At 42.8% G+C, this 23,370-nt stretch overlaps 1 protein-coding gene across 1 annotated transcript in view; it reads left to right on the plus strand.

Moving 5' to 3' along the window:
* The first annotated feature begins 5,339 nt into the window (after positions 1 to 5,339).
* LOC124722695 (heat shock 70 kDa protein 14-B-like) overlaps positions 5,340 to 23,370 on the plus strand; it is a 100,946-nt gene continuing 82,915 nt past the window's right edge. The window contains exons 1-3 of the mRNA XM_047247834.1: positions 5,340 to 5,478; positions 5,640 to 5,720; positions 5,866 to 6,100. Coding sequence (XP_047103790.1) covers positions 5,419 to 5,478; positions 5,640 to 5,720; positions 5,866 to 6,100 — 376 coding nt within the window. The 5' untranslated portion in view covers positions 5,340 to 5,418. The remainder of the gene's footprint in view (positions 5,479 to 5,639; positions 5,721 to 5,865; positions 6,101 to 23,370) is intronic.

Raw genomic sequence — 23,370 nt, forward strand, 5'->3', positions numbered from 1 at the left:
ATGAATGTCAAGAGGGTTGAGGTCAGGACAGCATGGAGGCCATGTAATTGGTCAGCCTCTACCAATCCATCGGTCACCGAATCTGTTGCTGAGAAGCGGTCTTATACTTCATCTGCAATGTGCAGGAGCTCCATCGTGCATGAACCACATGTTGTGTCGTACTTGTAAAGGCGCATGTTCTAGCAGCACAGGTAGAGTATCCCGTATGAAATCATGATAACGTGCTCCATTGAGCGTAGGTGGAAGAAACTAAAATGAGATCTAACATGGAAATTAAGCGTTTCCGGACACAAGTCCACATAAAATCTTTTCTTTATTTGTGTGTGAGGAATGTTTCCTGAAAGTTTGACCGTACCTTTTTGTAACACCCTGTATAGGGGCAAAGTGTCAAGTAGCCTCATACCCTAACAGTACCCATCATACATTCAGGGTAATGGTAGTCACCATATCAAATGACCATCATTACGCTCAGTAGTATCAACCATGGCAGTCACCATAATTAAGGTTGTGGCAGTCACAGTCTACTGTTCAGCATGTTATTTCATCAAAGATTCTTGTAGTCTCCACTATGTAATAGCATAAGTTAGCAATGTCAGCAGAAGATCAAGAACATTTTGTAATACAAGATAAAGTTAATAACTTAGCATGGATGCACTATAATGCCTGGGTGACTTTCTAAAATAGCTGAAAATGGATAGTTCAAAGCATATCAACCCTCATTTCCAACCTGTATGAAGGTGTATCAATGTTGTTTCATTGAGGTGTCATGTAGTTTGAACAGAGTGACAGCATTTTTCAGTCATTGGCAAGTGCACTTATAAGCTGAAAGTTAGGTCAACAGTAATGTTACATGTGTTTCGTAATTTATACAACAGATCTTTAAATATTTTGATAAATAATGCACACACATTTTGTTCTCTTTAAAGCATGGTGCAGTAATCAAACTTTGCTTGTTGTGATGTGCACATTAATCTATTAGATATATCAGTAGTGCCAATAATTTTTTTAACAATATTATAGAAGAATGAAATTACTTCAGTAGCACCTTTTATGTTTTGTACTTCAGATACACACATAGTTTGATTGCTTCAAAGACTGAATTTTTGTTAACAATCAGAGACCTGTAGCTATACTTGCATTTTGATAAATAACATTGTTTTGGTAAAAAGATCTCATTTTCAATACCTGGAACTTTCATCTTTGTGTGAAACCTTTTCCATCTTTTCCTTTTTACATTATGTATTTGGTACTTTTAACAGAGCAGAAAAGATAGATTACTACTTGCCATACAGATAACCTGCTAAGTTGCAGATAGGCCCAATTAAAAGACACTTACACATAAGCCTTCGGCCACAGTCAATTGGAAAAAGAGTAACACACACCATTCATTACTACAAGCAAGCACACCTCACGCAGATATCCGTGCAGCCTAATGCGCTGTTTCCCGAGTGGGAAGCCTCAGCGATTGAGGGCTGGTTCCCCTTATTCCACCTCAGTCACACTATGTCAAATTCTGTCTCCATGTACACGTAAACCATAATTACTCTACCACGCAAACATCTGGGGTTTATACTTGTCTGGTATGAGATGTTCCCCGGGGGGGGGGGGGGGGGGGGTCAAATGGGGGCTGAACTGCACAATAAACCTGCGTTTTGTGTGGGGCGGCAGTGGGGTGGGTGGTCTGCTGTGGTCTGTTGTGGGGTTGTGAACTGTTAGGGCTATGGCAGGACGAAGCCTCTCCATCGTTTCCTGACTGCCAACTCTGGCAGCACAGGCTGGAGTGCAACTATACTCTAAGATAGAAGCAGTAATTTGAATGGGGTGAGGGAAGGGGAAGTGCTAGCAGTGTATAGGTTAGGGAAGAAAGGAGTGTCATCTTGCGAGGTGTGCAGGTACTAGAACGCTATCAGGCACAGCGTCAGGAGGTTGTGGAGCAGGGAATTGGGGAAAATGGAATGAAAAAGGAGAGGAGCAGAGAAAGATGGGCAGGTGCATTAGCAGAGGATGACAAAGAAAGAGTGTAGGCGATGAGAATGGGGAGGAGGTAATAGGACAGAGAGGGTGGGAAATGTTGGGTGGAGGGTGTGGGGACAGTATGTTACCATAGGTTGAGTCCGGGATAATTACAGGATCACAGAATGTGTTGTAAGGGTAACTCCAATCTGTGCAGTTGAGAAAAGTTGGTGGTGGATGGCTTGGTTGGTGAAGCAGCCATTGAAATCAGGCATGTTGTGTTCAGCTGCATGTTGTGCCACAGGGTGGTCTACTTTCCTCTTGGCTATAGTTTGGTAGTGGCCATTCATCCAGGTGGACAGCTGGTAGGTAATCTTCATGTAGATTGTTCTTATTCCTATGACATTTAACTGGTGAATAAATAATGCTGAAACTTGTAGTGCAATGAAAGATAGATAGCTCCATGTCATGCATTTAAAAAATGTATTAGTCATTTACAATAAAATTCAGGTACAATGTGAGATATACAATCACAGCACATTACGATGCGTAAATACACCGATTTCCTAACCATATACAAATTACAGGGTGGTATTTCTGTTGTCACAATAAACTGCCAGCACATACAAAAATAAGAACTTGGAACACACACACACACACACACACACACACATATATATATATATATATATATATATATATATATATATATATATATATATATATATATATATATAAAACCACAAAGATATAGCTTGTTAGCCACGCTTTAAAGTTCTCTGTAGAACATTGTGTGTGAATTCCCAGTTATAATTTAGTTATCAGAGGAAGACTAAATTATTTTTGGATGTATCTACTTTTGCATGGATGGGTACACATACAGCAACCTAGAGCACTTAATACATTACATTACATTACCTGAAATGTCAGCAGCTGTTTCCAAAGTGGTAGCTTCAATGTGAGCAATGTTTGACATTCAAGTAAATCAGTTTCCAGAGGATTAGATCAGATGAGGGGAGGAAGGCGGGAAGTATTTGCTTGATTCTGTGAGGAATGTAATGAAAAAGGACATTAGTGGATCATTCTATGTAAACAACACAAAGCAATCCTTTCAAGTTAAACATCTCTGATTTCTGCCACATTTTCTATGTTCAATCATCTCGGTAAGAGATGAACAGCTACCGATCTCTGCCATACACTGTCAGATGGCTTGCGGAGTATGGATGTAGATGTAGATGTATATGAGAACCCTGTGGAAATTACAGGCCTGCAAACTGAAACTAAAATTTACTAGACTTGTGATTCTAATCTATATAGAGCAATGGATTTACCACCAGAAAATTAATTTAGTAGGCCCTTGCATTAATATGCAGTATGACTTCACATCCTCCAATTAATCTTTTCCCTTCCTATCCCAGACTGTCACCAGCCAGCAGTCAAGGTGACCCTGGGTGTAGAGGAACCTTTCTTAACTTAAATGTGTTGTCTCCTAGAGACTTCCATAGAATAACATGAAAGTGTGTATATGTGCCACTTCCATTTTCATTTATCAGTGCAATATAATGAAACTATCAGGTTTCTTTCCATGCGGAAGGAGGTGCGCTTAGTAACTGTACTAATTTCAAGTAGTAAAGGGTACCCCTTACTACTTGACATTGAAACTAAATAACTCAAAATATACCACACACAGAATATGTAAATATACTTTTATAAGGATTGGATAGGAAATTTACGTTTGTATTATAGATTTTAATTAAAATTGTACCAACCATCACCACCTCACACATTATCATTGGCACTTTCGTCAGTGAAATTAATTTCATAATTACGTTCTTGAATGCGCAATGACAGAACAAGCAGTGGCAATGGCCAACCTAAATAAGTTTTTTTTTTTTTTGTTTTGTTTATGCCTTCTGGCTGGATCAACGGAAGCGTCCGATTCCACCCGTCTGCTTTGACCCGTGACGTAATGGTATTGTGGTGTGTGACGTCACGACGATGTGGAGTTTTTGAGTTGGTTGTGTTTCTAGGTGCCATGTTGTTATATTTGCTGGTGCCCTCTGCTGGTAAAAATAGACGTGCTGAGTTTAACGGGTAACATTGTGTTCATTTGAGTTTGGGTTGTCATCGTGCTAAAGTAGTTTTGAGTTTCTGTAGTTAGTGCGATAACGTGGGTTGTGAAGTATTTTCAGTGAATTATTTAGGCGAATAGCCTAGGAAGAAATTGACTCCTTGCGAGAAAACGTAAAAACTGAAAATTGTGACCGGAGTGTTGCGACATTTTTTGTAACACAACTAGAAAAAAAAGGAAGACCTTAAAGAATATGGTACCATTGTCTAGGTGAAAGATACGTATGCATGAGACAATACAAATTTAGGCTGAAGTTCTGTAGAAGCCAAATTATTTTATTGTTGCCAGTGCCACATAAGCTTTCTGTGTATGTGATTCACACACTTTTAACTTTTGCTGCAGGGTTTTAAAGGTGGAAAGAGAATGTAGCAACGCATCAGGAACATTCGTTATGGTCATACAGTGCAGTATTTGTTTCATGCAGTCCCGCACTGCTAGTATGTTCTTACATCCATGTCTCAATTATTAAAGCACGATAAGATGGGTTGGAATGACACTGACGAAATTACATAAAAATAGTGTTTAACAACAGAGATCAAGGTACTGCGGTGTTTGCTACGACTTTAAACAGCTTCTACAACACTAATTTATCACCCAGCAGGAGCTGGAAATCTTTCGGATACTAAAGACGAACGCAAAGTAAAATGATCTCGCGTTCGTAATACGCAGGTATCACAACAGTTCACAGGGAAAAATTCACCCATTACAAATGCAAATACTAATTAAGTCTGTCATATATGGAAATATCCGACTTATTTCATTATACATTTCTACATGATCCCACTCTTTTGTTCTTTAATTTTGGTGGGATGATAACAAATAAATAGGCAAAACGATTTTGGCTCATTTATGCACAGCCTTGACTTATCCGCGTTATTACCGACAGACGTTCCTTTACACAATTAATTATACTAAACGAGTTGATGGAAAATTGCGCTCATTGCAATTAACAAATATCAGATTTTTAAGCTACACAGAAAAAACACCATGAAACGCGAAAGATAATATGGATCACAATTTCATTTTTGTTTATTATGAAAATGTTTTCAATTAACAATTCAGTATTGATATTTTTATTTCTTTAATAATGCGCTATTTCGCTAGTGGCATCTGGAAAAACGAAATTCGTACTAATTACTGAATATTTTCGTATTTCTTATTTTTATGACTGACATATCTCCCCTTCTAACATCCTTGATTACGTCTTTGACAGCAGAATACTTCTTTGAACGCTATGCAGAGGAAAACAAAGACGCGTTAATATTTGAGTTTTGGCGGCAGTAGTGTGTTGTTTGCGCATCGTGTACGGTTTGTTGTCGTCGAAGACTAGCAAAATGGCTGGTGTTTTTGGCATTCACGTGGGTAATTCTTCGGCCTGCTTGGCGTATTGTAAGGTTGGTAATGTTTTTCATATTTGTTGTTCACTGAGAACTTCTAATGTGCCAGAAGTGAAGTCATGAACGATTATTCTTCTAGCTCGAATGTATTCGTGAGAAACGTTCTAATAAGATCATATCAATGTAACTTTGACATTATTTTACGTTTTGTTTCTCAGGATGGGAAAGTTGATATTATAGCCGACGACAGTGGCAACAGAATAATGCCTGCAATAGTCGCATTTGTAGACGGTGAAGAGGTAAGGAAATTTTGTACTAAGCAGCAGTTTATTTGAATAGTGCCCTCTAAGCTGAAATTGCCTGTTACTTCTTAATTTAGTTGGTTTACCACTGTTCCGTAATTCCGCTTCGTGATCAAAATTTAAGAGATCGAATGTGTTTCAGACTGTTGGACTCCCAGCGAAGGCAGCTCTTATTAGAAATGCCACATGTACAATCGTTCGCAATAAGAAACTCTTAAATGACAGTATTCCTGACGACGAACTTGAGCATCATATCAAGTCAGTGAAATGTAAAATAGTGACTGAAGGAGGCCTGAAATATGAAATCAGAGATGAAGACAAGATTGCTGTGTATACCCCAGAAGGAGCCATGACGTGCATTTACAAAAAGCTGTTTGGTATGTAGAAATGTTTTTATGCGTATCGCCCCGATCTCATATTCCTAGGAGTAGCTAGTATGGTTCATTGCGTGTAATCTCACAGGGGGTGAGAATGTGGCTATTTCAGAATTTAGTCATATTTGGAACATGGATGCCCACATGTCTCAGTAGTAAAACTGCCAAATAGCACTGTTCTAACTCTTACCATTTTTGATAAATTCAGGTTTGAAGATTCATGGGTGGGTACCCAGTCATTAGTCAGGAACCGGTTTCCGTATTCTCAGACACTTGCTATTCAGTAATGAGGTGACCTACAGACATAAAGTATTTTAGTCATGTACTGTGTGAGTCATTAAGTTGATATATTGCATAAAAAGTAGGATACATCTCTGTTTTTTATGAATAACGTTGAGAATTGCTCTTTCTCCGTGATGTGCTTTACATGTGTGATTTTTTACAAATTATAACTTCACAGAGGGGAAAAAATGCACTCTTCATCGTACGCACTATAACTCTTTAGTGCTAGCATTAAGTATAAATAACAATGACAAGCTTTTGGCATTGAAATTAGTAGTTCTTACCTTCACTTAAAGATGACTCCATCACAAAAAAGGGCAAATTTGACAAATTTCAAAGTCCTGTGGGGTACATAGACAATTGAATCACAATATGATTTTTTGCTGAAATGTTTATGTATCTGTCAGCAATCTTATCTGCAAAGAATACAGGGCATTAATAATGAAAACGTGTATTCCTTGAAAAATTGACCTGTAGGCCAGAACTGTAAACAATTTAGAGCTGAAAACAGTTATGAATCATTTTTCTCAGTGGGTATGTTGTATTTCTCTGTTAAGTGTCTTTCCTGTGTAAGGAATTAAGGGACAATGTGGGTGCACAAATGAGGTGATACATTCATATTCTGTCACTGCAACTTAAAAAGACAAGTTAAATGAAACATAAGAAATGGTGTAAGCAGTAATGAGACACAGTAATAACTTTAAATATGTACTTATATGTACAGATACAAAAATATTACGAAGAACATTTTGATAAACAAATTCAAATATAAAGAAGGAAACTAACTTTAAAACCCTTCCACTTTGCATATAACTGTTTTCCTCGACATCTTGATGCAGAAGCAAAATGAGTTCACTTAAATGTGAGAGATATTACTTTTTCCGAAGCACTTGTTGTCATGTTTATACAACTCCTCACTGTGTCTTTGTAATGATGGGAATCTGCCTGACGTGTAGTAGCATTGGAGAAGGGGACCCAAACAGCATCATTCCAAGCTAGCCATGAAGGGAATTGTAAATCAGCAGTAGGCATGCAGTTAATCTCAACATCTTTAAACTCATGTGATGCCTGGGAAATGGGTCCTGTGTGCCAGATTTTGTTGTATTTGAAAGCCACGTTCTGCCTGACTTGCAACCTTTTCTGCAAACCATTTCATGAGCTCCCATTGCGACACTGCTCCTTTCTTATATGTTGGAAGTCTCTTTATTATAAAGGTGTTAATTGCAGTGAGTAGTAATGTGTGGTGCAATCACATTACTGGAAATGTCATTGCTATACTGTACCTGTGTTCTGAGAAACCTTAATGTTACTTGATCTGTGAAGAAGCAGAGCATATTAGCACCCTGTATTGTCTGGAGTGCCCTGTGAACAATGCAACCAATTTTCCGATATAAGGAGCTCCTAACTCAGAAATGTAGAATTCAGCTCGTAATGGACAGTTTAAAGTTTTTATTATCTGCTCCACCTTTATTGAGTATTGTCAGAGTAACTTCTACTGTTGGTGTCCTAGAGCACATCGGACTTGGAGAAAGAACAATTAACGAGATGCATGGTTTAATTGCTGCTCCAGAATGCAGGAGTGGTCAAAAGATGTTACCTGGAATTGTCAGAGAAGAAGTAGTTATATCTTACGAAAATGATAATATTTCAAGACTTTGTGCAAGGAATTAAAGACTCCTTCCACAATGGTTCATAACAAGAAGATTCACATAAAATTGCATGAAGGTTTCTTGAAATACAGGTACAGCACAGTGACAGTTTCAGAAACCCAATTGAAACAAGCATTTCTAGTCATTGCTACTATCACCTTTCTAATGAAGAGACTTCCAATGAATGCAAATGGGAGCACTGAAAAGACAACTAACAGTGAAATAATAATAAAAAATCCCGTGGAGGCCCGGGAAAAGAATAGGCCTCCGGTATGTTCTGCCAGTCGTAAAAGGCGATGAAAAAGGAATAACCACTAATAGGGCTAACCCCCCTTTTAGTGTGATTAGTTGGTTCAGGACAGAACTAAAGAAGCCTCGGACAAGCGCCGTCATGGTCGGGGATGACGCTTGAACCCTATGCCCGCCCACAATGGTAACGACACTGCTAGCCAACTGGAAAATGATTCAAATCCAAATAGAGGTGTTTTGCAGGATATGCTTCCTGCAACCACCCTAGAAGGAAAACAAAAACAGAGGATGAGATGGTCAGATGAAGTTAATCGACACCTCATGCTCTGTTATTACCAGGCAACAAACCTAGGAACCAACACAACTGGATACAGATCACAAGTATACACAACATTTATAATCAGAGGCCCAGAATTAAAATTTTTAACAGAACAACTAGCTGATCAGATCGGTGTAATAATAAAAAATAACAGGATACCCCAGTCAGAATTAGAAAACATCAAACAACAAGTACAACAAATACTGGAACAAAATATTGTGCAATCAGAAGAAGAAGAAGAAGAAGAAGAAGAAGAAAATACAGTAATGGACTCAAACATCCCAGAGCAAACAAACAAAGGACAACACGCATCAATTAAACAATCAGAGGAAAACTAAATCTTAAGACAGCCACCAGAACAAGCACAAATAGAACACGAAGTGACACACATGTTAGATATAGAAGAAAAAATTCAGCTGACATATATAGAATACAAAGACACAAATACAGACATTAGACCATTCTTGCATAGACCACCAAATAACCCACAAGTCGAAACAACAATAAAAACTATCAACACAATCATACACAACAAAATAAATGAAAACACAACTATGGAAGAGTTACAACTACTGGTTTATATAGGAGCACTCACTACACTAAATATACACACTAGGCAGAGATCAGAACCAACCAACACACAGAAGAAACCCACAAAACCAGCATGGCAACACAGGCTACAGATCAGAATAGAAAAACTGAGGAAAGACATCGGACAGCTAACACAATTTATAAGAAATGAAATGTCAGAAAAAAAGCGAAAAAGGTTAGGTAAAATCTCACAACAAGAAGCGATAGAGCAATTAGATGAAAAGAAGCAGAAATTACAAGCATTGGCCAAAAAAGTGAAAATAGAAGGAAACAAAACCAAACATTCAACACAAACCAAAAGAAATTTTACCAGACAATAGATAACACACACATTAAAATAGACAATCCACCAAACATAACAGACATGGAACACTTCTGGAGCAACATATGGTCAAACCTGGTACAACATAACAGGCATGCACGGTGGATACAAGCAGAAACAGACACATACAAGATGATACCACAAATGCCTGAAGTGATAATTTTGCAACATGAAGTCACCCAAGCAATTAATTCTACTCACAATTGGAAAGCCCCTGGAAAAGATAAAATAGCAAATTTCTGGCTAAAGAAGTTCACCTCAACACATTCACATCTGACTAAATTATTTAACAGTTATATTGCAGACCCATACACATTCCCTGATACACTTGCACATGGAATAACTTATCTGAAACCTAAAGATCAAGCAGACACAGCAAACCCAGGTAAATATCGCCCCATAACATGCCTACCAACAATATACAAAATATTAATTTCAGTCATTACACAGAAATTAATGACACATACAACACAGAACAAAATTATAAATGAAGAACAAAAAGGCTGTTGCAAAGGAGCACGAGGATGTAAAGAGCAACTGATAATAGATGCAGAGGTGACATATCAAGCTAAAACTAAACAAAGGTCGCTACACTCCGCATACATTGATTACCAAAAAGCTTTTGATAGTGTACCACATTCATGGTTACTACAAATATTGGAAATATACAAAGTAGATCCTAAATTGATACAGTTCCTAAACATAGTAATGAAAAATTGGAAAACCACACTTAATATCCAAACAAATTCAAATAATATCACATCACAGCCAATACAGATTAAGCGTGGAATATACCAAGGAGACTCATTAAGTCCTTTCTGGTTCTGCCTTGCTCTGAACCCACTATCCAACATGCTAAATAATACAAATTATGGGTACAATATTACTGGAACATACCCACACAAAATCACACATTTGCTATACATGGATAATCTAAAACTACTGGCAGCAACAAATCAACAACTCAACCAATTACTAAAGATAACAGAAGTATTCAGCAATGATATAAATATGGCTTTTGGAACAGACAAATGTAAGAAAAATAGCACTGTCAAGGGAAAACACACTAAACAAGAAGATTACATATTGGATAACCACAGCGACTGCATAGAAGTGATGGAAAAAACAGATGCCTATAAATATCTAGGATACAGACAAAAAAATGGGAATAGATAATACAAATATTAAAGAAGAACTAAAAGAACAATATAGACAAAGACTAACAAAAATACTGAAAACAGAATTGACAGCAAGAAACAAGACATAAGCTATAAATACTTATGCTATACCAATATTGACCTACTCATTTGGAGTAGTGAAATGGAGTAACACAGACCTAGAAGCACTCAATACACTTACACGATCACAATGCCACAAATATAGAATACATCACATACATTCAGCAACTGAAAGATTCACATTAAGCAGAAAGGAAGCAGAAAGGAAGGAGGAAGGGGATTTATCGATATAAAAAACCTACATTATGGACAGGTAGACAATTTAAGAAAATTCTTTCTAGAACGAGCAGAAACTAGCAAAATACACAAAGCGATCACTCGTATAAATACATCGGCTACACCACTGCAATTTCATAACCACTTCTACAACCCTTTAGATCACATAACATCAACAGATACGAAGAAAGTAAATTGGAAAAAGAAAATACTACATGGCAAGCACCCGTATCATCTAACGCAGCCACACATCGATCAAGACACATCCAACACATGGCTAAGAAAAGGCAATATATACAGTGAGACGGAAGGATTCATGATTACAATACAGGATCAAACAATAAACACCAGATATTACAGCAAGCATATTATTAAAGATCCCAATACCACAACAGATAAATGCAGACTTTGCAAACAACAAATAGAAACAGTAGATCACATCACAAGCGGATGTAAAATACTAGCAAATACAGAATACCCCAGAAGACATGACAATGTAGCAAAAATAATACATCAACAGCTTGCCTTACAACATAAACTTATAAAACAACACGTTCCCACATACAAGTATGCACCACAAAATGTACTGGAGAATGATGAATACAAATTATACTGGAACAGAACCATTATAACAGACAAAACAACACCACATAACAAACCTGACATCATACTCACCACTAAAAGAAGAAATTAACACAACTAATTGAAATATCCATACCCAATACAACAAATATACAAAAGAAAACTGGAGAAAAAATTGAAAAATACGTCCAACTGGCTGAGGAAGTCAAGGATATGTGGCACCAGGATAAAGTTGACATTATACCAATTATACTATCAACTACAGGAGTCATACCACACAATATCCACCAGTACATCAATGCAATACAGCTACATCCAGACTTGTATATACAACTACAGAAATCCATAATTATTGATACATGTTCAATTACCCGAAAGTTCCTAAATGCAATATAACATATACCACACAGTTAAAAGGAAGCCACGCTTGAAGAAGGTCCGCGTCACTTTCCATTTTTGACCAGACATAACGCCTGAGAAAAGAAAGAAAGAAATAATAACAATAATAATAGTAACAATAATAATAGTAACAATAATGATAATAATAATTTATTATCATTCAGCTCTTACAGCAATAGACAGTCATAAGCGTACATTTCTATATGAACTACTATATCAATGTAATTTAGTTTACATGAAATAGGTAATACTAGAAATTATATGTTAGAGAGCAGCATTTTCATTTCCAATACATTTGTCAACTGGGTAAAGAGGTTGTTTACTAGTAGCTTATACAGAAGCGTCTGATTCCACCCGTCTGCTTTGACCCATGACGTCACAAGTATGGCGGAAACGACCGTCCACTATGACTCCAATATGGCGCCTATGACTTCATTACATAAACATAACAAACATGAAAATACATCGAAAAACACACACACACACACACACACACACACACACACACACCTACCTTCCACGAAAAACTTAATCAAACCAATGGGACAGTTGTAGGAAATTGGGGGTTTTTGGGTGGGGACAATTAAATATAAACACACGCCACTAACCCAAACGACAAAAAACACTAAAATGACAAGACCCCACAACTTCCACTACACACAAAATCCACTGGAATCGATCACTTCCCTTGGTCGACAGAAACAACTGCTACCACACTATAAATCTCAGAAATTTCACCACCACCACACCTAATCCTACCACACAAAACACACACACACACACACACACACACACACACACACACACACACTCTAGGAAATCAAAATTGCAATCAAACACTTCCCTTGACCTGTTATCCTTACGACACATCCACATATAGCCATCCCTGGTCAGAGACGCCAAAACTTTAGTAAGTCTCATTGCTTCACGACACACTGAACACTTCACGACTTCAGCCAACAGCCCGCATTGCTGAAGAAATTCTATTAGAGACAACGCACTGTCCCCCGTCATCGCAGGCAACCAAAAACTGTTGACCTTGTCAGTCATATCCATACCTACCAAAGACATAAGCAAAGAAATTTACCAAAATTTACACATGAACAGAAAAGAAACTACAGTAACGTCAACATAACAAGACCAAAATCATTAATTCATTGAAATATATTCCACTGAAGGCACAGTCACCACTGATACTACACACATGCAATGCTACCACACAAGTGAACCCCATATGCCACATAACACGCTACCCATAAACACACCACCAGAGAGAACCACCGACCGCAACAATACGCCACCTATAAACACGCCACACACACACACACACACACACACACACACACACACACACACACACACACACACACACACACAAAACCAAAAACATCACCTAACATACAAATACACCACTGGAGACCACCACCGATCACATCAAAACAACACCTACAAACACGCCACTCTCACAAACTAAACTCCGTGCCGTGGAGACATCACACACCACAACAGCCTTACGTCACGAGTCAAAGCCGACGGGTGGGATCAAACGCTTCCGTCGACCCGCTTATACAATTTAGCTTTAAAAATATTTATAGGCAATTCTGTAAAATCTACCCTTGGCCTATTAAACATCCTTAATCCAAAGGCTAGGTAGGAGTTACGTGATTTAGATGATGTGTGGTATGGTATGTCTACATGTGTGCTGTTTCTAGTGTCAAAACTATGTACATCAGTTCTCAGTGTGAAATTAGAAACGTTGTTTCTAACATAGAATAAAACATTATAGATGAATAAGTTTACTGTTGTCAGACATTCCAGTTTAATGAACAGAAGTTTACGATGTTCTGTTTTATCAGAATCTGTCATTATTCTTATTACTTTCTTCTGCAACAATAAAATGTCATTTGCTTAACAACTGCTACCCCTTAAAAAATTCCGTATGATATGATACATTGGAAGAAAGCAAAATTTTGTGATCTTGCATAATTATTTGGAACGTATCTTTTTAAATTTGTGGTTATGAATATAATAGAGGGAAACATTCCACGTGGGAAAAATATATCTAAAAACACAGATGATGTGACTTTCCAAATGAAAGTGCTGGCAGGTCGATAGACACACAAACATACACATGAAATTAAAGCTTTCACAACAAACTGTTGCCTCATCAGGAAAGAGGGAAGGAGATGGAAAGACGAAAGGATGTAGGTTTTAAGGGAGAGGGTAAGGAGTCATTCAAATCCCGGGAGCGGAAAGACTTACCTTAGGGGGAAAAAAGGGGTATACACACTCTCTCTCTCACACACACACACACACACACACACACACACACACACACATCTGCACATACACAGACACAGCAGACATGTCTGTGTATGTGCGGATGGATATGTGTATGTGTGTGCGCGCGAGTGTATACCCCTTTTTTCCCCCTAAGGTAAGTCTTTCCGCTCCCAGGATTGGAATGACTCCTTACCCTCTCCCTTAAAAGCCACATCCTTTCGTCTTTCCCTCTCCTTCCCTCTTTCCTGATGAGGCAACAGTTTGTTGCGAAAGCTTGAATTTCATGTGTATGTTTGTGTTTGTTTGTGTGTCTATCGACCTGCCAGCACTTTCGTTCGGTAAGTCACATCATCTGTGTTTTTAGATATAAATTTGTAGTTAAATAAATAACTCTTGAAAAGTCTAGAAAATATATTTTTAATATGTGGTTTCCAGGCCAATTTATTGTCAGTAAGAACACCTAAAAGTTTAGTAGTTTTTAATTCATGATGGTTAGGAATCTCTTAGAGGCTAAAATTAAGTACGTGTGTTTTACTTTCATTTAGTAAGAAAACATCGCAGTACCCACATCCTGCGAGTCCTCACTCAGTGAAAACTAACCAATATGCAAAGATGTTTTGTGTTGGCCTTGTAGGTACTGCGATGTTTGCATATGTCTGGTTATGATTAACCAATCATATCCGCTCATCTGGAGATAGATTGAGTCGAAAGTTGATCGAAAGGCAGCGATTTGAAGGGCAAAAGGGAAAAAAGTGCCAAGGCAAGAGCCAAGGGAAAGAAACCTGTGTGATAGTTGGGTCAGATTTTACGAGCAGTAGCAGTTTTCTTGCTGTCTGCAACAGGTCACGCAAGGCTAGATTTTGATTCTAGTGGGTATCTTGCAGGCAGATGCCTTTGATGTTGTGCAGTGGTGTTTCTCGGCGGCTGCAGCTTCTCGGTCAGTGTCAGCATACCAGTAACAGTTAGGTTCATCATCATTTAGTGTCTTGATAGGTTGTATATTGGATTAACAGTGTAGGGTGGTGTTGGCGGTTTCTTTGTGCGTTAGTGTGCGAGCTTGTCAGCTTCCCTGTTGTAGCCTGTTGGTCGGCTATAATAGCAACTGGCATATCCAGTCAATGTTGCTGATGTTGTCATGTGAGAATTTATAAATAAACACGGATTAGTAATAAAAACAATAAAGGTCTGAACACCGATCCTTGTAGCACTCCAGGCCTAACATAAACCAAATTTGACTTCTCGCTATCAATGCACACAACTTGGTGTGTGCCCCCCTGCGGGTCCGGGGGTTAGAATAGGCCCGAGGTATTCCTGCCTGTCGTAAGAGGCGACTAAAAGGAGTCCCTCCCCTTCAAGGGGGTAGTTAGCGCCTGTGTCCTGAGACGGATGGTTCCACGACCTATATTTGTGGTCATTTTGGTTTTTCACTTCTTCTCGTTTCTTCCTTCCATTGTTGGTTCCTTTCTTTGTTCTTCTCCATCTCACTGTCTTCCTTACTCTTTCCCTTGCCTTCTTCTCCTTGCCTTCTTCTCCTTGCCTCCTTCTCCTTGCCTCCTTCTCCTTGCCTCCTTCTCCTTGCCTCCTTCTCCTTGCCTCCTTCTCCTTGCCTCCTTCTCCTTGCCTCCTTCTCCTTGCCTCCTTCTCCTTGCCTTCTTCTCCGTGCCTTCTTCGGTCTCCGTCTCAGGGTTTGAGACAGTCTGTCCTCTCTCTCCCTCTCTCTCTTCTTTTTCCTCTTCTTCCTTCCTCCCTGTGCGCGCCTGAAGGCCAACCCACGCGTTCGCACGCGTAGCTGGTGACGGGGTAACGCGTAATTCCCCGCCCTGGGTAGACAAGTAAGGCACGCACGTACCCCCTGGTAAAGGTCAGGCCCAGGGAGGGGTGATTGCCTGAGCTGATACCTTCTGACCATGCCGATTGGTCCCTCCGTCTGTTTCTCGGGAGGTGTGACCTGAGGTGTAAATATTCACTTAAGGCGGGAGTGCCCTCTGAGAGGGTCCCCACAAGGAAGGAGCGTGCCATCGGAGACGCTGGCAATCATGGGGGATTCCTCTGCAATGGATTTTTCTTCTTCTTCTCTCTCGACTTCTGCCCACAAACGGAAACTTGACCAGCCACCAGTGACAAAAGTACTACCGCCTGCCCCACAATTCGTGGTAGTTTCTCGATTTGAGGATGGAAAGGATTTTTCCTCTGTCAACCCTTTCGTTATGCAGAAGGGCGTAGATTCCATAGCCGGATCGGTCAAGTGTTGTACCAGGTTGCGTAATGGTACCTTGTTACTGGAAACTGAGAGCGCCTTTCAGGCACAAAAACTGCTTCGGGCCACACTCCCGTACACGTTCCCTGTCCGGGTGGAGGCTCACCGCACTTTGAATTCGTCTCATGGTGTTGTATATACTAGATCACTCGACGGATTGACTGACGAGGAGATTCAGTCTTTCCTCGCTGAGCAGGGTGTGACGGCTGTCCGTAGGGTCATGAAAAAGGTCAACAATGACCTTGTACCGACCCGGACACTTTTCTTGACCTTTGATAGTGTTCAGCTGCTGTCGCACATCAAAGCGGGCTACGAGGTTATTTCTGTTCGCCCCTATGTCCTGACACCTACGCGCTGCTACCAGTGTCAGCATTTTAATCACACTCGCCAGTCTTGTTCCAATGCGGCTAAATGTGTCACTTGTGGCAGGGATGTCCATGAGGGTGACTGTCCACCTCCGTCTCCTCGTTGTGTGAACTGTCATGGTGACCATGCAGTGTCCTCCCGCAACTGTCCCATCTACAAGGAAGAACGCTGTATCCAAGAAATTCGGGTCAAAGATAAAGTGTCCACCTCGGCTGCTCACAAGCTATTTGCTAGTAGGAAGCCCACGCTGCTGCCAGCGGGGAGATACAGTACTGTCCTTGCCTGTCCTCAGACTACCAGGGAGGTGGCGACACAGGCATGCGATCTGACCTTCAGCACCACGGTCGTCCGTTCGGCCAGTGCTAAGATCGCGCGGTGGATGTCTCCTCTTCCTCCCGTCACCCCTCAGACACAAGCACCTTCATCAGCTTCTGCCAAGACGAAGACCCAGAAGTCAGATGCATGGGCCTTCAAGAAGGAACCGTCCCGTGCAGACTTCCTACGTACCTCGAACTCCAAGCCATCGACCAGTACTTCAACTAAACGACCTTCCAAGAAGGCTCATAGGAAGCACAGTTCTCCTTCTCCGCCACGGCACATTTCTTATCCTGCGCCACCCAGCCGATGCCGCCCCAGGCCGTCATCCCTTTTGCTTGGCCGCACCGCTGGTAGCCGAACATCTGGCTGTTCACCTGCAGAGAAAGCTCCCCCTCCCGGCCATCTTAACAAGATGGCCGATGAACCTATAGAACCAATGGACGATGACTGTCCGCCTACTGATAGCGGCGGCAGAGCTCGCTCGAAGCCAGGCCCTCAGCGGCCTTCGAGGTGACCCCTTCTTTCATCTTCCTTTTCTTCTCACGATGGCACTTATTCATTGGAATATTCGCAGCATTCGCTCAAACCAAGAGGACTTGAAGTTGCTGCTCCGCTTGCACTGTCTGCTCGTCGTAGCCCTCCAGGAAACGAAGCTACATCCATGCGATCAAATTGCCTTGGCACACTACACCTCTGTGCGTTTTGACCGACACCCTGTGGTAGGTATTCCGGCTCATGGAGGGGTTATGTTGCTGGTCTGGGATGATATTTACTACGATCCCATCACATTGCACACCGGCTTGCAGGCAGTTGCCATCCGAATTACTCTCCTCACTTTTACATTTTCCATTTGTACCGTTTACACTCCATCGTCGTCTGCCGTTACCAGGGCAGACATGATGCAAATTATTGCTCAGTTATCTGCACCATTTTTGTTAACTGGAGACTTCAATGCCCACCATCCCCTTTGGGGCTCTCCAGCATCCTGCCCGAGGGTCTCTCTGTTAGCAGACCTTTTCAACCAGCTCAATCTTGTCTGCCTCAATACTGGCGCCCCTACTTTTCTTTAGGACACATATCACACCTGTTCCCATTTAGACCTCTCTATATGTACTACCCAACTTGCACGCCGGTGTGAGTGGTATGCACTTTCTGATACATATTCGAGCGACCACTTCCCGTGTGTTATCCATCTCCTGCATCATACCCCCTCTCCGTGCTAAACTAGTTGGAACATCTCCAAAGCAGACTGGGGGCTCTTCTCTTCCAGGGCGACCTTTCAGGATCAAACTTTCACAAGCTGCGATAGTCAGGTCGCACACCTCATGGAAGTCATTCTCACTGCTGCTGAATATTCCATCCCTCACACTACTTCTTCTCCACGTCGCGTACCGGTCCCCTGGTGGACCACAGCATGTAGGGACGCTTTACGTGCTTGTCGACGTGCTTTATGCACCTTTAAACGCCACCCTACATTGGTGAATTGTATCAATTATAAACGATTACGTGTGCAGTGTCGTCATATTATTAAAGGAAGCCAGCTGGGCTGCTTTCACAAGCACCTTCAACAGTTTTACCCCTTCTTCTGTTGTCTGGGGTAGCCTGCGCCGGCTACCTGGCACTAAGGTCCACTCACCAGTTTTTGGCTTGATGGTCGCGAATGACGTCCTTGAGGCCCCTGAGGATGTCTCCAATGCCTTTGGCCGCTTTTTCGCAGAGGTTTCGAGCTCCGCTCATTACCACCCTGCCTTCCTCCCCCGAAAACAGGCAGAGGAGGCTAGGCCACCTAACTTCCGCTCCTCGAATCGTGTAAGTTATAATGCCCCATTCACCATGCGGGAACTCGTAAATGCACTTGCCCGGCCACGGTTCTCCACTCCAGGGCCTGATTTTCTTCATATTCAGATTCTGAAGAACCTTTCTCCTGCGGGTAAAGGTTTCCTTCTTCATACTTATAATCGTGTCTGGATTGAGGGACATGTTCCCGCATGCTGGCGCGAGTCTATTGTTGTACCGATTCCTAAGCCGGGGAAGGACAAGCACTTGCCTTCCAGTTATCGACCCATCTCGCTTACCAGCTGTGTGTGTAAGGTGATGGAGCGAATGGTTAACTCTCGTTTGGTTTGGATGCTCGAATCTCGATGCCTACTTACCAATGTACGATTTGTATTTCGTAGGCGCCGCTCTGCTGTTGACCATCTGGTTACCTTGTCGACCTTCATTATGAATAACCTCTTTGCGGTAGCACCCGACCGCGGCTGTGTTCTTTGATTTGGAGAGGGCTTACGACACCTGTTGGAGGGCGGGCATTCTTCGCACCATTCATACATGGGGCCTTCGCGGTCGCCTCCCACTTATTATTCGTTCCTTTTTAATGGATCGACAGTTCAGGGTACGTGTGGGTTCTGTCCTGTCAGACACCTTTCGCCAGGAGAATGGGGTGCCACAAGGCTCAGTTTTGAGCGTCGCTCTCTTCGCCATAGCGATCAATCCAATAATGGATTGCCTCCCAGCTGATGTATCAGGCTCCCTTTTCGTGGACGATTTTACCATCTATTGCAGCGCGCAGCGTACATGTTTCCTGGAGCGCTGTCTTCAGCATTCTCTTGACCGTCTTTACTCCTGGAGTGTCGCCAATGGCTTCTGTTTTTCTGCCGAGAAGACGGTCTGTATTAACTTCTGGTGCTACAAAGAATTTCTCCCACCGTCCTTACGACTCGGTCCTGTTGCTCTCCCATTCGTGGAGGCAACAAAATTTTTAGGTCTTACATTTGACAGGAAACTTAGCTGGTCTCCACATGTCATATTTGGCTGCCCGTTGTACCCGTTCTCTACATGTCCTCCGTGTTCTCAGTGGTATGTCATGGGGAGCAGATTGAACCGTCCTACTTCGCCTATATCGGTCGATCGTCCACTCCAAGCTGGATTATGGGAGCTTCGTATACTCCTCTGCACGGCCGTCCATCTTACGCCGCCTCAACTCCATACAACATCGGGGTTTACGTCTTGCAATCGGAGCGTTTTGTACTAGTCTTGTCAAGAGTCTTCATGCCAAAGCCGGTGAATTGCCACTCGCATACCGGCGCGATATACTGCTTTGTCGGTATGCCTGTCGGCTACTGTCAATGCCCGACCACCTGTCTTATCATTCCTTTTTTGACGACTCTCTCGACCGTCAGTACGGGTTGTATGTCTCTGCCCTGCTACCCCCTGGAGTTCGCTTTCGTCGCCTCCTTCAACACCTTGATTTTTCACTCCCTGCAACCTTTAGAGTGGGCGATAGCCACACGCCACCTTGGCTCGAGGCTCAGGTTCGCGTTCACCTTGACCTCATCTCGCTCCCAAAGGAGGTTACCCCCGGTTCGGTATACCACTCCCGTTTTGTCGAACTTCGTTCGAAGTTCATTAATATGACCTTGATTTATACAGGTGGCTCTAAGACCAATGACGGGGTCGGGTGTTCTTCTATTGTCGGGGCACAAAGTTTCAAATACCGGCTCCATGGCCATTGTTCGGTCTTCACAGCTGAGCTCTTTGCCCTCTACCAGGCTGTTCTTTACATCTGCCGCCACCGACATTCTGCTTATGTCATCTGCTCCGATTCCCTGAGCGCCATCCAGAGCCTAAGTGATCCGTATCCAGTTCACCCTTTCGTGCACCGGATCCAACGCTCTCTTCAGCAGCTGGTGGACGACGGTTCTCTGGTTAGCTTTATGTGGGTTCCTGGCCATGTCGGTATCCCTGGGAACGAAGCTGCAGATGCCGCAGCCAAGGCTGCGGTCCTCCAGCCTCGGACAGCTTCTTGTTGTGTCCCTTCATCAGATTGTAGCAGGGTCATTTGTCGGCGCATTTTATCGCTGTGGCATGCCGATTGGGCTGCACTTACGAACAACAAGCTTCGGCCCCCCAGGGGGTCCACAACTCTTTTGTGGATATGTGCGTAGCGAGCACGGGACCCCGAGCTAATATGGCCCTCCTTCCTTTCCGGGCTGCATACCTTCCTTTTCCGCATCCTTCCCTATCCCCCCCCCCCCCTCCCCCAACCACCCCTCACCTCTGGCTCTTTCCTTCCCTTTCTCCCCCTCTGGGAGTATGGTTTGTGCCTACGTCCGGAGACGGACGTTCGTAAATGTAACGCATTCTTCGCCGTCTCTGCTTGTATGTCTTCATCCTTCCTTTGTCCTTCTCTTTTCCTTACCTCTTCTCTTTACCCTTTTCTCCGCTGCGGCGTTTGAGACCTCTCTTCTTTCCTTTCCCTTTCTTTGTTTTTCCCTTTCTCTTTCTTCCTCCCTGTGCATGTCTGAAGGCCTACCCACGCATTTTCCTGCGTAGCCGGTGACGGGGTAACGCGTAATTCCCCGCCCCGGTTAGACAGGTAGGACACGTACATACCCCCTGGTAACAGCCAGGCCCAGGGAGGGGTGATTACCCGAGCTGATACCTTCCGAAAGTGCCGATTGGTCTCTCCGTCCGTTTGTCGGAAGGTGTGAACAATCACCTAAGGCGGGAGTGCCCTCAGAGAGGGCCCCCACAAGGGAGGAGCGCGCCATTGGAGACGCCGGTAATCATGGGGGATTCTTCTGCAATGGTTTCCTCACCTTCCACTATGTCTGCTCACAAGCGTAAGTTCACTGAGTCTCAGCCACAGACAGTTCTTCCATCGTTGCCACAGTTCCTTGTTGTTTCTCGGTCTGATGAAGGTCACGACTTCTCCACGGTCAACCCTTTCATTATTCAGAAAGGTGTCGACGCAATTGCAGGTCTTGTAAAGTCTTGTTCCAGATTACGGAATGGCTCCTTGTTGTTAGAAACAGTCAGTGCCCTCCAGGCACAAAAATTGCTGCGTACTTCACTTCTCCACACCTTCCCTGCCCACGTGGAACCGCACCGTACTTTAAATTCCACGCGTGGAGTCGTTTATACACGCTCCCTCGATGGATTGTCTGACGACGAAATTCAGCACTACCTGTCTGACCAGGGTGTAACGGCTGTTCATAGAGCTATGAAAAGGGTTGACACAAATATCATTCCAACCCGCACTGTCCTCTTGACATTTGACAAAGTTCAACTCCCATCCAAAATCAAAGCAGGCTATGAGATAATTTCCGTTCGCCCTTACGTCCCAAACCCTACGCGTTGCTATCAATGTCAGCGGTTCAATCACACCAGCCAGTCCTGTTCCAATCCGGCCAAATGTGTTACGTGTGGCAAGGATGCCCATGAGGGTGCTTGTCCATGTCCATCCCCTCGCTGCATCAACTGTATGGGTGACCACGCTGCTTCCTCTCGAGATTGCCCCATTTTTAAAGACGAAAAATCAGAGTGAAGGAAAAGCTGTCAACCTTTGCTGCTCGAAAATTATTCGCCAGTCGACAGCCCACCATGCCTCAGACAGGAAAATACAGCACTGTCCTTGCTTATCCGCAGCCAACAAAGGAGGTGGCCACGCGGACTTGTGACCTCACCTTTAGTGCCACGGTCGTCAGATCGGCCAGCGCAAAGATCGCCCGTTCAACCTCACCACTTTCGCCTGCCCACTCTATGGCTCACTCTTCATCGGGTTCTGCTAAATCTCGAGCCCAAAAGTCAGACACCAAGACTTTGAAAAAAGAGCATACTCGTGAAGATTTTTTACGTACCCTAACTTCACAACCATCGGTTCCTCCTTCATCTAAACATCATATTTCCAAGAAGGCTAATAAGAAACCCAGTTCATCTCCTTCTCCGCCAAGGCGTGTCTCATCTACAGCACCACCTGGCGGAAATCGCCCTCGGCCGTCTTCTGTGTCGCCGAGGCGCACTGCTGGCGACCGATCAACCAGCCGATCGCTGGTGGCAGGAACTGCTCCTGAACAACCTATGGATCAGGATCTTCTGCCTTCGGCTGAATGCCATTCCATGCTGTCGGTCGCAAGCTCTGAGCAGTCGTTGAGTTGACGGCAACCTTGGTCACATTCCTCCATTTTCTGTTCACCCTATGTCCATTATCCACTGGAATATCCGCAGCATTCGAGCCAATCGGGATGAATTGTCGATCCTCTTACGATCCTACTCGCCGGTCATCTTCTGTCTTCAGGAAACAAAGCTGCGTCCCCATGACCGCTTTGTTCTCCCCCATTTTTCAGTCCGTCCGATTTGATCTCCCCTCTGTTGAAGGCACTCCGGCCCATGGAGGACTCCTGATCCACTTAAACACTTCCTT

Source organism: Schistocerca piceifrons, chromosome X, assembly GCF_021461385.2.
Source record: "Schistocerca piceifrons isolate TAMUIC-IGC-003096 chromosome X, iqSchPice1.1, whole genome shotgun sequence".
NCBI lineage: Eukaryota > Metazoa > Arthropoda > Insecta > Orthoptera > Acrididae > Schistocerca > Schistocerca piceifrons.